The sequence below is a fragment of the Pan troglodytes genome, chromosome 6, assembly GCF_028858775.2.
Source record: "Pan troglodytes isolate AG18354 chromosome 6, NHGRI_mPanTro3-v2.0_pri, whole genome shotgun sequence".
Lineage (NCBI taxonomy): Eukaryota > Metazoa > Chordata > Mammalia > Primates > Hominidae > Pan > Pan troglodytes.
In genome coordinates this window covers 84,990,924-85,006,539 of record NC_072404.2, presented here as the reverse complement: position 1 = coordinate 85,006,539, position 15,616 = coordinate 84,990,924, and the positions used below count along the sequence as shown (strand labels likewise).

The window sequence follows — 15,616 nt, the reverse complement described above, 5'->3', positions numbered from 1 at the left end:
GCATTGGTAACTGCTCATGTCTGTCCTGTTCACAGATCTGCCGGAGGCGCTGGGCAATGACCCCGGGACTCCAGGCCAGAGGGGTCTGAAGCTGTTTGGGAAAGCAGCGGGACTCCTTGGGAAGATGGCCATGGCCCCAAGCCCTTCCCTGGTGCAGGTGTACACCAGCCCCGTGGCTGTGGCCGTGTGGGAATGGCAGGACGGGCTGGGCACCTGGCACCCCTACAGTGCCACCGTCTGCAGCTTCATTGAGCAGCAGTTTGTCCAGCAGAAGGGCCAACGTTTTGGGCTTGGGAGCCTGGCCCACAGCATCCCCTTGGGCCAGGCAGACCCCTCGCTGGCCCCTTACATTATTGACCTCCCCAGCTGGACCCAGTTCCGCCAGGACACCGGTAAGACGCTGTCTGCCTCTCGCACATATCTGGGCGCCGCACCTGCTTTCCCACAGGCTCTGCGCCAGGTGTTGGGGTGATGGACGGGACTTACAGAGCTTCTGCTCTCTCCCTGCAGCACACGTGGTGGTGGGTGGGTGCAGTGAGTGGGAACATCCACATAGGTTGAGTGCAGCTCACAGTGGGAGAGGCACTGTGGGAGGCCCTTCCCCTTGTCTTGCAAAGCAGAAATGCCTGTCCCGACCACAGAGGTTGAAGGGTTCCTTTGGCCGGCAGGCCGGCATGGAGGTGGTGCGTCATAGGAGTTCAGAGGGCCCTGTCCCACCACTCAGTGGCTGTGTGCCCTGGGCAGGCAACTGCGCCCCTCTGCATGTGTGCGTTTCTGCTTTTTGGTCTGCGATGTGTTTTGATCTTTTTTTTTTTTTTTGAGACGGAGTCTGGCTCTGTTGCCTAAGCTGGAGTGCAGTGGCGCAATCTCGGCTCACTGCAACACCTGCCTCCTGGGTTCAAGCGATTCTCCTGCCTCAGCCTCCCGAGTAGCTGGGATTATAGGCATCCGCCACCACACCTGGCTAATTTTTGTATTTTTAGTAGAGACGGGGTTTTGCCACATTGGCCAGGCTGGTGTCAAGCTCCTGACCTCAGGTGATCTGCCTGCCTCGGCCTCCCAAAGTGCTGGGATTACAAGCATGAGCCACCGCGCCTGGACCTGCAGTGTGTTTTGATCAGTATTATTGAGAATGAGGCACCAGTTTCCTCTCGGAGCCATCCCTTACTCTTATCTGGTGGTTGTCACTGGGGGTGATTTTGTCCCCGGGGCCATCTGACAATGTTTGGAGACATTGTTGGTTGTTACAGCTGAGTGGGTGGGAGGTGGGGGTGCTCCTGGCATCTGGTGGGTGGAGGCCAGGGATGCTGCTCGCCATCCGGCAGTGCACTGGGCTGGCCCTGCAATAAGGAATTATTGGCCCACAGTGTCACCAGTGAGGAAACTTGAGAAACTGGTTTTTCCTTTTTTTTTTTTTTCAATTTTAATTTTAGTTTTATTTTAAAAAGTATGGGTTTTTTTTTTTCGTGTTTGTTTGTTTGTTTGTTTGTTTTTTGTAAAGACTGGGTCTCCATCGCCCTGTGTTGCCCAGGCTGGTCTTCAACTCCTGAGCTCAAGTGATCCTCCTGCCTTGGCCTCCGAAAGTGTTGGGATTACAGGCTTGAGCCGTCATGCCCGGCCCTGGAAACTATGTGTTTCCAGGAGTGTCGTAGAGTCTGTGAAAATGTGGCTGTCAGTCAGCTCCCAAGTCGTTGCCTTCACAGTGTGTGAAGTCAACTGAGAAAGATAGCAGACAGGATAAATAATAACATGGAAATTGCATATCGTGGCAGAGAGCAGGAAGTGTTAATCGGGGAATGAAAGTGGCAGGTGTTGTAGAGGTCAATTTGAAGTTAGCTGGGTGTGGTGTCATGTGCCTGTAGTCCCAGTTATTTAGGAGGCTAAGGCAGGAGGATCGCTTGAGCCCAGGAGGTCAGGGTGGCAGTGAACTATGATCACATCACTGCACTGCAGCCTGGGCGACAAAGGGGTACCCTGCCTCTAACAATAAATAAATAAATAAATAGCAGCATGACTGTGTACCTACTGTGTTCCTATTTGTTTATTTTGGCGGTTGAAAAAAGAATTTGAACGTTCCCTGTATCTCGGGGATGCTAGCAGACTAACCTTTTGTTTTCCTTTGAAAACAGGCACCATGCGGGCTGTGCGGAGACACCTGTTCCCCCAGCACTCAGCCCCTGGCCGAGGTGTCGTCTGGGAGTGGCTGAGCGACGATGGCTCCTGGACCGCCTATGAAGCCAGCGTCTGTGACTATCTGGAGCAGCAGGTGGCCAGGGGCAACCAGCTCGTGGACTTGGCCCCCCTGGGGTACAACTACACTGTCAACTACACCACCCACACGCAGACCAACAAGACTTCCAGCTTCTGCCGCAGCGTGCGGCGCCAAGCAGGGCCGCCTTACCCGGTGACCACCATCATCGCTCCGCCGGGCCACACAGGCGTCGCCTGCTCTTGCCACCAGTGCCTCAGTGGCAGCAGAACTGGCCCCGTGTCAGGCCGCTACCGCCACTCCATGACCAACCTCCCTGCATACCCCGCCCCCCAGCACCCCCCACACAGGACCGCTTCTGTGTTCGGGACCCACCAGGCCTTTGCACCGTACAACAAACCCTCACTCTCTGGGGCCCGGTCTGCGCCCAGGCTGAACACCACCAACCCCTGGGGCGCAGCTCCTCCTTCCCTGGGGAGCCAGCCCGTCTACCGCTCCAGCCTCTCCCACCTGGGACCGCAGCACCTGCCCCCAGGATCCTCCACCTCCGGTGCAGTCAGGTATCGTGGGCAACGGCCGCTCGTTTTGTCTGCCCTGTGTTTCCGCTCTTAGCCGGGAAGACTCACCCCAATTCCTGCAGATGCGGCTCCTGCCCCCTAGGTGGTCCTGCCGTGGCGTCTCATTTGCATGTGGCATGTGGGTGCCGAGGTGCCGTGGCCGTCCAGAGCCTACCTGACCCCTTGTACCTGAGTCCTGGCGGTCACCACACGGGTTAGAATCTACAGTCCTTTCACTCACGATGATTAAGGGCCTCCACATGGAGCAGAGTTAAAGGCCTGTGGCCTCTGCTTGCGGGCTGCATGGCGAGCATTGTGCCCGAGAACACTGGGTCACTGCCTGTACACTGACTCCCGCCTTGTGCCAGGCCCTAAGGACCCAGAGACCAGAGTATCAGCCCTTACCCCTGAGCCCTAGTCTAGTGCAAGGGGCTGTCAGCGCGGTGTGAGGGAGGGCAGAATGTGGAGCACGTGGCAGTGGCTGCAGGTGGCACGGGTGACCTGGCCCCCGTGATGATGCAGCCCAGCCCAGAGTGCCTGGTAGAGCGCTCAGCTCCTTGAGAGAGAGAGAATGATACCACGGGCCCAGTGCAGACCAGAGTGGGTGGCATTTAAAATGAGATTGGTCAGGCACAGAGGCTGACACCTTTAATCCCAGCACTTTGGGAGGCCAAGGCAGGAAGATCATTTGAACCCAGCAGTCAGAGACCAACCTGAGCAACATAGCGAGACCCCATCTCCACACACAAAAAAAAAATTTTAATTAGCCAGGCATGGTGGTACACACCTGTAATCCCAGCTACTTGGGAGACTGAGGCAGGAGGATTGCTGGAGACCAGGAGGTCAAGGCAGCAGTGAGCTGTGATCGCGCCACTGCACTTCAGCCCACTAGGTGACAGAGCGAGACCCTGTCTTAAAGCTCGGCCCAGTGGCTCACGCCTGTAGTTCCAGCACTTTGGGAGGCCGAGGTGGGCGGATCACCTGAGGTCAGGAGTTCAAGACCAGCCTGGCCAACATGGTGAAACCCCATCTCTACTAAAAATACAAAAATTAGCCAGGCATGGTGGCCAGCGCCTGTAATCCCAGCTACTTGGAAGGCTGAGGCAAAAGAATCCCTTGAACCCAGGAGGTGGAGGTTGCAGTGAGCCAAGATCGTGCCACTGCGTTCCAGCCTGGGCAACAAAGAGCGAAACTCCATCTCGGGGGAAAAAAATAAAAAAGATAAAATGAGGACCCCCCCAGGATTTCCCTGGATTTGGCCAAGGTGAATGCTCTGGGCTGGCCGTAGCCCTCTGACTGTCTGGCTGACTTGGGGCTTCGTCATTCATTATTGAGAATGTTGGGCTTGGAGCACATTTTGAGAATTCAGAGTGGTAGCTGGGACAGGGCTTTCTGAGAGTGCCCTGGTGCGGGTGGTGAGGGAGTGGGTGGGCCTGGGGCCGCCCTGGTCCCAGGGAGGAAATCATCTCCTTGCTCCGCACTGGCCCTGGTCGGCATCCTGCTGCCTCCCTGCTCACCGGCCCACCCCTGCCCACCGCAGCCACGTCAAGGGCTGAAACTTCACAGGGTGGTTGAGACCTCCTTGGCAGCTTCTTGGACCTCTAGTATTTGTTCAGACTGGGTTTCCAAGGACCCTGCCAGCTTGTGTAAGACACAGTGACAGCGCCTCCCGCTCATTGGTTCGTGTCATGTGCCAGGCCCTCCTGAGCAGGCTCTGTGAGTGACTTCACTCATCCCACGATGCTCTCAGGCTGAGCAGTGTTCTTCGATTACAGGAGAGCACATTCAGGCCCATGAGGTTGGCGACACAGCCAGCAAGTAGCGGAGCTGGGATTCAGCCCAGACCCCAAGAGTGGGCTATCTGGGGCACATGGGGAGTTATTGACATTCCCGGGAAGGCAGGGGGCTCTTTTAATACATTTTAATTTTATTTTATTACTATTTTTAAAGACAAGGTTTTGCTCTGTCACCCAGGCTAGCGTACAGTGGTGCAATCATGGTTCACTGCAGGCTTGAACTCCTGTGCTCAAGTGATCCTCCTGCCTCAGCCTCCTGAGTAGCTGGGACCACAGGTATACACCACCACACCCGGCTAATTTTTCAGTTTTACGTAGAGGCAAGGTCTTGCCATGTTGTCCAGGCTGGTCTTGAATTCTTGGCCTCAAGCAATCCTCTTGCCCCAGCCTTCCAAAGTGCTGAGATTATAGGCATGAGCCACCACACCTGGCCCAAAAGGCCTCTTGAGGGATGAGCTAGGAGGAGGCCAGTAGACAGGAGGGTGATGGGCCTTGGGTGAGTCAGAGTTTTCCTGGGCATCTTCTGCCAGGAGTTGGGGCACGTGCATCTGAGATCTTTCTGGGAGTTGGGAGTATAGGAAGGTGTCATTGGGGCTCTCTGAGGACATAGACATAGGCAAGCCAGGCTCAGGGAGATGCTCCCCCAACTTCCCTCCCTGAGTATCTGGGTCAGCCTGTTTCAGAGAACAGTGTGCTCTATCTTCTGGCCCAGGAGGGTTCTTAGAGGTGCTGGGACTTCTGTCAGCTCTGTTCCACCCAGCTTCCTGGAGCTTCTTAAGTTCTTAGGAATTATTTTGAGGCAAATTTCTAGATAGTGCTAGAGCTGGGATTCTGGAGTTAAGTCATTTAATGTGGATTTGTTCCTTTCTCCTGGTATTAGGCCTCGTTGGTCTTTCCTAAACCATTTCCGTTTCTCCCAGTATTTCTCTGGGGTCCCCGTCCCTGGCCTGAGGGCCCCCAGAAGTGCTGATGTGGGTCCTACCGGTGTGGGCCAGGCAAGTTACAGAAAACAAGGTGGATGGGCCAGTCTGTCTTCCCTTGGTGCTGGGGTGGGCATGCTGTGGCTTGCCCCACGTTGTAAGTCAGGAGGGAACCAGGCCAGCAGGCTCTGTTAGTGGAAACAGCCTCAAAGGGGCCTGCCTCCTGGGGTAGGTGTAGGTGCATCCTGATTCCTTTGGTTTTCTTGGAGCTGGGAGAGGTGTAATTCACCTGCACGAGCCTATCTACGCGCTGAAAAACAGGCTTTTCCCCTGCCTGATTTGTAGTGAGGCCCCCTGCAGTTAACCCTCCTCTGATGGATGTAGAGCCAGACGGGGCTTAGTAAATACCTGACCTCTTAACCTAGCAGGCGGCAAGGTTCTCACAGCCAAGTGCATGTCAACAGCATCAGGTGAAAGTTACCTTGGATGTGAGGAGGCAGGCAGGGCAGGCAGGGCCCGTCTAGAGCCAGCGCCATGGGCTGGGGAAGCCCGAGAACCGACTTTTTACTGGCAGCCACTGGAAATACCATGTGAGCGCGTGAAATCGAAAAATTTCCTGGAACTCACGTGCACAGCTTCCACATGCCCCCTGGGAACAGGCCGTGATACAAGAAAGCGTGTCATCTGGGGCTGAGCTGCTGGGTGGCAGTAGATTTCCTGGTAGCTGAAGTTGATCCCTTTAAGCACCAAAACTTGTGTTTTAATGATGTTGGATGGAAATCTTTCCTAAATGTGTCATGCATGCTCTTGTCTCCCTTAATGGAGAGAGTGTGACACTGCTTAGCACTTGGGTGGCTTGGGGTGGTGGTTATGACCAGCAGTCTGTCACAGCTCAGCGAGGTGAAGCCTGTGGGCGTTTTTGCTCTGTGCTGAATGGCTCAGTGGCCCTACAAAACGGTGCTCAGCTCTTGGTGGCTTTCTGTTGTGGTGGGCTGCTGCTGCTGCTGCTGCTTTTGCCCTTGCCTCTAAAAGAACTCACTTCCTCTTCCTCCTGCTGCCACCTGTCTTTTGGCTTGTGGGATTGGAGTCATGGGGCCCAGATGGAGCCTTGCTCCTGACTTATGATAGGCCCTCGGTCTCTTTTCTTCTCTATTTTTTTCTTCTTTCTTTTCTTTTTCTTTGTTTTTTGTTTTGTTTTGTTTTAAGAGACAGGGTCTCACTCTCTCACCCAGGCTAGAGTGAAGTGGTGTGATCGTGGCTCACTGCAGCCTCAAACTCCTGGGCTCAAGGGATCCTCCTGCCTCAGCCTCGTGAGTGGCCAGGACTACAGGCTTGTGCCATTGTGCCCAGCTAATTTTTTAAATTTTTTGTAGAGACGGGTCTCACTATATTGCCCAGGCTGGTCCCAAACTCTTGGCCTCCCAAAGCACTGAGATTACAAGTGTGAGCCACCGTGCCCTGCCTCTTCTTCTTTTGAGCTAGTCGGTTTCTGAGGTTGCCTTCTGCTCTATTGTTGCTGTGGTTTTCAGGATGTAGTTAGGGCCCTACAGGAAAGTGCCTGGTGGCCCTTAGGGCCTGGCTTCACCTCCCTCTGCTCCTCCAAGACCTTGGCCCCATGGATATTTGTCCTGGGTGTCACCACTGCCCTGGCGGCCTTTGGGAATCATCCTCACAGGTAGAGGAATTGAGGCTCGGGAAGGGGACTTGCCATGCTCAGCACACACGGCTTTGAGCGGGAGCATACGCCTCTAGCATCGTCTCCAGCCTCTGCAGCTCATGGGACTGGCTGCCAGCCCCAATCCCAGAGGGTGTGGACTTGGAGAGGGGCTTTGGATCTCCTTCCTCTCCGGCCTCCTGGCTTTGCCCCTCGCCCTGCATAGAAAACTCGGAGTCCTCATGTCTCACGTTTCCCACTCTGTCTGGGATCTCCTGGAGATGGTCACAGACAGGAAAGCCAGGGAGGGCCTAATAGGTGGACCAGGAGTTGGGGAGAGGAGGAGGGTGCCTGAGGCCATGACTATAGGGACTTCTCAGAGAAGGACACTTCAGGGGGCAGTTGGTGCCCCCATCTGGGAACGTTCTGCAGGTCCGAGCCCTCTGAGGATGGTGAGGGCGATTGATAACCTCTGAGGTTCCGTCCACCCCTAGGGGCCCCTATCTTGGGAACCTCTGGATCCTTGTACGGTTCAGTTCCTAGAGGTCACAGCAGGGACACACACCGGGGAGGAACTGTGATTATATGGGGGAAGTGGTGACATTTTTAGAACTTTCTACAGAACATTCTCCTGGTTCCTGCTCTCCATTCGCAGGGTGAGCGCCCACTGGAAGCCTCGCTGTGCTTCTGCTTTCTCCTGTAGTCCTTGGAAGCAAGGACTTCTTGTTCGTTCTTTAGGAACGGAAGCAAACGTTCTCGTTCAGATATGTGCCTCTCCCTGGTGAAGGAAGACCTCACTTCCTGGGATTTTTCTGTGGGATGGAGCAGCCAGGGACCCCATCTCTGGTGGGGGCGGGGCAGAGGGGGGTGCACCATGGGCTTAGAGCCCCTCTGGGCCAGTGCTGCCTAGCCTGCTGCATAGCCCATTTGTTTTGTAGACTTGCAGTGCCAAATTTCAGCTTTCTGGGCTCCAACTACGGGCTTGAGCTCAGTGCTGCCCTAGAGGGTCCTGAATGCCTTCACTTACGGAACCTTAGAGTTGCAGAGACCATCAGAGATGATCCACTTTCCTTTAAAAAAAAGAAAAGAGGGCTGGGTAGGGTGGCTCACACCTGTAATCCCAGCACTTTGGGAGGCCGAGGTGGGTGGATCACTTGAGTTCAGGAGTTCAAGACCAGCCTGGCCAATATGGTGAAACCCCATCTCTACTAAAAATACAAAAATTAGCCAGGCGTGGTGGCGGGCACCTGTAATCCCAGCTACTCGGGAGGCTGAGGCAGGAGAATTGCTTGAGCCTGGGAGGCAGAGAGGTTGCAGTGAGCCGAGATCACGCCGCTGCGCTCCAGCCTGGATGACAGAGTGAGACTCCGAGAAAAAAAAAAAGTGGGGGGAAGAGTTGAAACCAGCTGAGGAAGGGGAGGAGCTTGCTCCAAATGAATGAAACTGAGTGTTCAGTAGAGTCAGGACCTTGACCCAGGTGTCCAGACTCCCTGCCCTTCTTAGCATTATCAGGGCCCCCAGATCCACTACCAGCCTTGCCTTTGGATCGGGAGTAGGCAAGGAGAGCAAGAAGCTGCTCTTTGCTTAGCACGGCCACAGAGGCAATCCTGTTTGAGAACAGTCAACAAACAAACTCAAACAGGCCATGCACAGTGGCTCATGCCCATAATCCCAGTGCTTTCAGAGGCCAAGGTGGGAGGATCTCTTGAGGCCAGGAGTTTCAGACCAGCCTGGACAACATAGCAAGATTCTGTCTCTCTCTCTATATATATAAAATTAGCCAGGTGTGGTGGTGCTCACTTGTAGTCCCAGCTACTCAGGAGGGTGAGGCAGGAGGATCACTTGAGCCTGGGAGGTGGAGGCTGCAGTGAGCTATGATCGCACCATTGCCCTCCAGCCTGGGTAACAGAGCAAGACCCCAACTCTGGGCCCAGCATGCTTCCAGTGTGTCACTCTACCGGCATGACCCTACCTCTTAAAAAAAAGAAATATGATGACTTAAGACCAAATGAGTGGCCAGGTATGGTGTCTCATGCCTGTAATCCCAGCACTTTGGGAGGCTGAGGTGGGCAGATCACCTGAGGTCAGGAGTTTGAAACCAGCCTGGCCAACACGGTGAAACCCCTGTCTCTACTAAAAATACAAAAATTAGCAGGATGTGGTGGCTCATGCCTGTAATCCCAGCTACTTGGGAGGCTGAGGCACGAGAATTGCTTGAACCCAGGAGGCAGATGTTGCAGCGAGCCAAGATCATGCCACTGCACTCCAGCCTGGGCCACAGAACGAGACTCTGTCTCAAAAAAAATAAATCCAAAGACCAAATGAGTGACTTGAACATAATCATTGTAGGGAACAAAACCCTCATATTAAAAAAAAAACCAAAAAACCACCTTTATTTTATGGTAATTAAGTTCCGGAAAAGTTAACAAAAGTAGTTGGGTTTCCATATCTCCCTCATTTGGCTTCTGACATTAACAGCTTTCATAACCATGGTTCAGTTGTCAGACCCAGAAAATTACCACTGGTTGACTGGGCACGGTGGCTCACTCCTGCAATCCCAGCACTTTGGGAGGCCAAGGCAGGCGGATTACGAAGTCGAGAGATCAAGACCATCCTGGGCAACGTGGCGAAACCCCGTCTCTACTAAAAATACATAAATTAGCCGGGTGTGGTGGCACGCACCTGTAGTCCCAGCTACTCAGGAGGCTGAGGCAGGAGAATCGCTTGAACCTGGGAGGCAGAGGTTGCAGTGAGCCAAGATCACACCACTGCACTCCAGCCTGGTAATAGAGCGAGACTCCATCCCCTCACCCCCCCAAAAAAGAAAATTACCACTGGTATAATACTCTTAACTAAAGGTTTTTTTTCTTTCTTTCTTGATTTTTCACCAGTTTCCCACTACTGTCCTCTTTCTGTCCCAGGATCCAATCCAGGGTCCCACTTCGCTTCCAGTTCTTATTCTCCCCGTCCTCCTCTGGGCTGGAACAGTTTGTCAGTCTTTATCTTTCATAACCTTGTTACTTTCAAAGAGGTGCTTTGTTGAATGTCCCTTAATTTGAGTTTGTCTTGTTTTCCCATGTTTGGACAAAGATAATGCCCTTTATTATTTCTTTTTTGACAGAGTCTCCAGCCTGGGCTGGAGTACAGTGGTGAGATCATAGCTCACTGCAGCCTTGAACTCCCAGGCTCAAGTGATCCTCCTGCCTCAGCCTCTCAAGTAGCTGGGACCACAGGTGCATGCCACCACACCTGGCTAGTTTTTTATTTTTTAGAGATGGGGTCTTGATTGTTGCCCAGGCTAGATAATGCATTTTTGACATTAAATCCCCCCAAAATGGTGTTGCATCCCTCCCAGAGCATCCTATCGTGGGGTTTATGATACTGACCTGTCTTTTACTGGTGATGACGGTCATGATCATTTGTTAAAGTGGTGTCTGCCAGGTTTTTTCTCTAAACAGGTGCTATGAGAACCTGCTTTTTTTTTTTTTTTTTTTTTGAGACTGAGTTTCTCTCTGTTGCCCAGGCTGGAGTGCAGTGGTGCGATCTCGGCTCACTGCAACCTCTGCTGCCCGAGGTTCAAGTGATTCTCCTGCCTCAGCCTCCCAAGTAGCTGGGATTACAGGCGCCTGCCACCACGCCTGGCTAATTTTTGTAGTTTTAGTAGAGACGGGATTTTGCCATCTTGGCCAGGCTAGTCTTGAACTCCTGACCTCGCGATCCACCCACCTTGGCCTCCCAAAGTGCTGAGATTATAGGCGTGAGCCACTGCACCCAGCCATTTTTTTTTTTTTTTTTTTTTGAGACGGAGTCTTGCTCTGTTGTCCAGGCTGGAGTGCAGTGGCACGGTCTCAGCAACCTCCACCTCCTGGGTTCAAGTGATTCTCCTGCCTCAGCCTACTGAATAGCTGGGACTACAGCTGTGTGCCAGCATGCCCAGCTAATTTTTTGTATTTTTAGTAGAGATGGGGTTTCACCGTGTTAGGATGGTATCAATCTCCTGACCTTGTGATCCACCTGCCTCGGCCTCCCAAAGTGCTGGGATTTCAGGCGTGAGCCACCACGCCTGGCCTGAAAGCCTGCATTTTGATGACACTAGTGAGTGTAAAATATCTTTTTTTTTCTTTTTATTTTCTTTATTCACAACAGGTATGAAATGATTGTTTTCAGAGTCTCTTTTTTTTTTTTTTTTTTTTTTGAGACAGGGTCTCACTCTGTCACCCAGGCTGGACTGCAGTGATGTGGTCATGGCTCACTGCAGCCTCAACCTCCTGGGTTCAAGCCATCCTCCTGCTTCAGCCTCCCAAGTACAGGTGCGCACCACCACACTTGGCAGACTTTTAAAATTTTTTTTGGAGATGGAGTCTCACTATGTTGCCCAGGCTGGTCTCAAACTCCTGGCCTCAAGTGATCCTCCCACCTCATCCTCCCAAAGTGCTGGGATTACCGGTGTGAGCCACCACACCCCTCCTGAGTCTCTCTGAATTGCCCAGGAAAACAAAACCAAAGGCCTCCACACAGGCACCCAAGGAGCGTAAAAGCGCGAAGGCGCCTCAGTGACTCCCACTTGGCCATGACGCAGTGTTTCTCCAGCTCTCGTTTCCAGTAAGTCAGCGGTGTGCAGTAAGCTCTGCTCTTTTCTCCCCCAGTGCCTCCCTCCCCAGTGGTCCCTCGAGCAGCCCGGGGAGCGTCCCTGCCACTGTGCCCGTGCAGATGCCAAAGCCCAGCAGAGTCCAGCAGGCGCTCGCAGGTAGGTGCCTGCCCTCGGGCTGCAGAGCAGTCTGTGCCCTGCGGGACTTGGTGGGGAGGAAATTGTGATGTGGGGCCTTGTCACCCTCTGGATCCTCAGGGAGAGCCAAAGGGGCTCCCTGGGGGAGCAGTGCCTCTTTCTGGTGATGGTGTCACCCCAGAGTGAGCCCAGGTGCCCCTCCTTTTGCTCTCTGGGGACGTGGGCCTGATGATGGTGGGCGCTCGGGTGCAGACCTTTTCACATCCTTTAACATTTTTGCATTGAATTGCATTATATTTAAATAGTCACTTTCCTGTCGTGAAATACTTTAAACATTTCCTTAAATGGGCCCTCTGGGGAATTAATAGATCTATTTCGGCTGTAGTTACTCTTACATCTTGAATAAGAGGCACCTTTTGGGTCTAGGCAGATCTTTTGCTGTACTAACCATACATCTTACATCTTGGAACTGTTTTGGATTTGGTTTGGTTTTTTGTGAGACAAGAGTCTCGCTCTGTCACCCAGGCTGGAGTGCAGTGGCGCTAACCCAGCTCACTGAAGTCTTGAACTCCTGGGCTCAAGCAATCCTTTCACCTTAAGGATCCTTAAAAATACCTACTGCTGGCCCCCACACCCATTCTGTTTTAGCAGCCTGGCTAGCAGGGTTTTCAGAAGCTCCACAGGTGGCAGGATTTTTTTTCTTTTTTCTTTTTTTGAGATGGAGTCCCTCTCGCCCAGGCTGGAGTGCAGGGGTGGGATCTCGGCTCACTGCAACCTCTGCCTCCCAGGTTCAAGCAATTCTCCTGCCTCAGCCTCCCGAGTAGCTGGGATTACAGGTGCATGCCACCACGCCCGGGCAATTTTTGTATTTTTAGTAGAGATGGGGTTTCACCATGTTGACCAGTCTGGTCTTGAACTCCTGACCTCAAGTGATCCATCCGCCTCGGCCTCCCAAAATGCTGGGATTACAGGCATGAGCCACCGTGCCTGGCCATTTTTTTTTTCTTGTTATAAGAGACAGGATCTTGCTCTGTTCCCCAGGCTGGTGTGCAGTGGTGTAGTCATAGCTCACTGCAGCCTCCAACCCCTGGGCTGAAGCGATCCTTCTGCCTCAGCCTCCTGAGTAGCTGGGATTATAGACACATGCCACCATGCCAGGGAAGTTTTTTATTTTTTGTAGAGACAGGGTCTCACTATGTTGCCCAGGCTGGTCTTGAACTCCCAGGCTCAAGCCGTCTTCATGCCTTGGCCTCCCAAAGCGCTGGGATTCCAGTCATGAGCTGCCACGCCCAGCTGAGGTTATTTTCTAACTTGTGGAGATTGCGAGGTATGTAAGGAGGTGGATGGCGCCATCGTTGTTCACAGGGTGATGTGGCGGAATTCAATAATGAGTTGGTGTTTTAGGGGAGTCGCTGTGGTAGTGGCTGAGAGGGGACAGGCCTGGAGGCAGGGCGGCTGGTGCAGAGCCTGACCTCAGACCTGGGGGCACCAGCCAAGGCCTGACCAGCTTCGAGGCAGTGGAGTGGAGGGGGAGGTTTGGCTTGAAACATTCAGAGGCATGAGCCGTCAGGCGGGGGGTTGTGAGGGGGGATTGGGGGTAGACTGAGGCCTGCTGGAGTGCAGCCAGTCACAACTGAGGAGCAGCCTGGGGCTTGGTGTGTGTGAATTCATTTCATCCTTAAATCACTGAGGTGGAGGCTTTTGTTCCCATTTTCATTAGAGGAAACTGAGGCTCGGAGAATTTAAAAATTCTCTGCCAGCCCTTGGCAGAGCTGAGACGCAGCCCCGGGCCTTCTTGCCTATGATGGTTCAGTGCTGCTGAGTCTAGGGGGAGGTTAGGAGGGGGTGATGGCTGTGAAGTGGCCGTTGGAGCTGTTCCGGGGCAGTGGGATTTGGCTGTGGGCCTCAGAAGAGCAGTCTTGGGTGGAATGGGGTGCCCCTGACCCCTCATGGGAGCGTGTGTGCCACAGAGACCGTGGGCGGGACTGAAGAGAAAACGAAGGAGCAGCCAGAGAGGTGGGGGCAGGAGGGAGAGGAGCTGGAGTGGGGCAGGGGAGACAGAATGAGCAAGACACACTGGCCAGAAAGTCCCTGCCCACTGAAGTCACCGTGCAGCGCCTTAGGGAAATCACAGTGTACCGTGTGTGCATGTGCGGCCGTGGTGGCATTGGAGACAGGTTGTTGGTAAACAGACGGGGCCCCCACACGGTTCCTCATGGCCCAGCTCCTTCCAGCTCTGGGGCTCTCGCAAGCCTTCGTGGGCAGGCCTGACAGTGAGCGACCTCTGAGGCCATGACACAGATCTGAGTGCCCTGGGTGTGGAGTTAGCACCTGCCCCCTTCCTCTGCTCTTGAGGCTGAAGGTCCTGTCCAGGCTGTGTCCCAAATTGTCCATCCTGTTGTCTGTCCTCGTTGCTCTCAGAGCAATCCTGGAGCTAAAGCAGGTATTTTAACATCCATTTTAGTTGTGGGGAAATAGATTCGGGAAGCTGGTTCAGGCCTAAGGAAATAGGAGAGCCTGGAGGCTGTGTAGACTCCTGCCTCCCCCAATTCAAGGCCCAGTGTTGGTACCTACTGGGGGAGCATTGTCTAGGGGAGCAGGGAATGAGAGGAGCCTGGCCAGCACCCCGGAGCCAGAGCTGGAGAGCAGTGTCCTGTCACCCTGGTGTGCTTGTGGGTTGAGGAATTATACCATGCCCGGCTGCGGAGACGAGCGTTTGCGCACAGGGTTTTTGCAGGGAGGTTTATAACCAGGAGGTCATGCTTTGGAAGGACTGAGTGCTGGAGGCACTGCTTCCAGGTGACAGTGCCTCCAGGTGACAGCTCCCCTGGCTGTGGCATAGCCCAGTCCCTCTATCGGGTGGGGGCAGGGACTGTGAGGCTGGAGCCAGGGTCTCCACCCCTCACCTGGTCACAGCAGCGGTCCATCCACAGCTCACACTGCTGCCTGGGGCAGGGATGGGTGTCAGCAGCCTGCCCAGGACTGCTCAGCTGGTGAGGGCTGGCACTGGGCTCGAACCCAGGCTGGGGAGGTCAGAGCACACAGAGGAGAGGCTTGGATCTCAGCCCTGGCCCTGGGTGTCAGAAGGAGGGGTGTCTGCAAATTGGAAGTGAGAATCAGTGAGTGGGGGCTTCACTCTTCAGAGCTCTGACAGCGGGAATCCTCCCAGATGGGTGGAGAAAAAGGCTGTGGCCTTCCGAGTTCTTCAGGTGATTTGAGGGCTGTCAGGAGTTTGGGGGGCTGTGCCTAGCCCTCCTCCTCTCCAGGCTTCTGGGTTGAAACTTGTGTGTTTGTGACTTGAATTCAGGGGAGTGGGTCCTGCATTGAAAAGGACACGTGTGTCACTCATGCGGCCTCCTGGGGGCTGGTGGTGGCCCAAGGATGTCTTCATTCCTCAGCAAATACAGAGGGCTGCAGGCTTCCCAGGGATCAGGCACTGCCCCAGCGGGGTGCTGGAGATGCAGCTACGGGTGGGACCTCGTGGAACTCGTGCTGAGGGAAGACAGTCCATAGAAACAGAGGGGAGTGCAAAGCAGGAGTCCAGCAGGGCGGGGCGGGAGGCTTGGAGGGACAGGCCCCGTCAGGCAGTGTTCAGGGAAGGCCTGCCCGCCGAGGCAGTGTTGCCGGAGAACCCTGGGTAGGGAGACGTGTCCTGGCCTTTGGTCCTCCCAGACGACGTGGGCAGCGCAGAGGCACCAGGTTCTCTTGAGGAAAACTGCACCTGTCCCTGTCCTCTCCCATCTCTCTGCCACCC

At 54.2% G+C, this 15,616-nt stretch overlaps 1 protein-coding gene across 26 annotated transcripts in view; it reads left to right on the top strand.

Moving 5' to 3' along the window:
* The window catches only part of DTX2 (deltex E3 ubiquitin ligase 2), a 46,597-nt gene that overhangs the window by 18,688 nt on the left and 12,293 nt on the right, over window positions 1–15,616 (top strand). For all 26 annotated transcript variants that reach the window (NM_001280480.1, XM_063813753.1, XM_063813742.1 and 23 more), the window contains 3 exon segments: window positions 36–392; window positions 2,130–2,769; window positions 11,783–11,883. In NM_001280480.1, coding sequence (NP_001267409.1) covers window positions 125–392; window positions 2,130–2,769; window positions 11,783–11,883 — 1,009 coding nt within the window. In that variant the 5' untranslated portion in view covers window positions 36–124.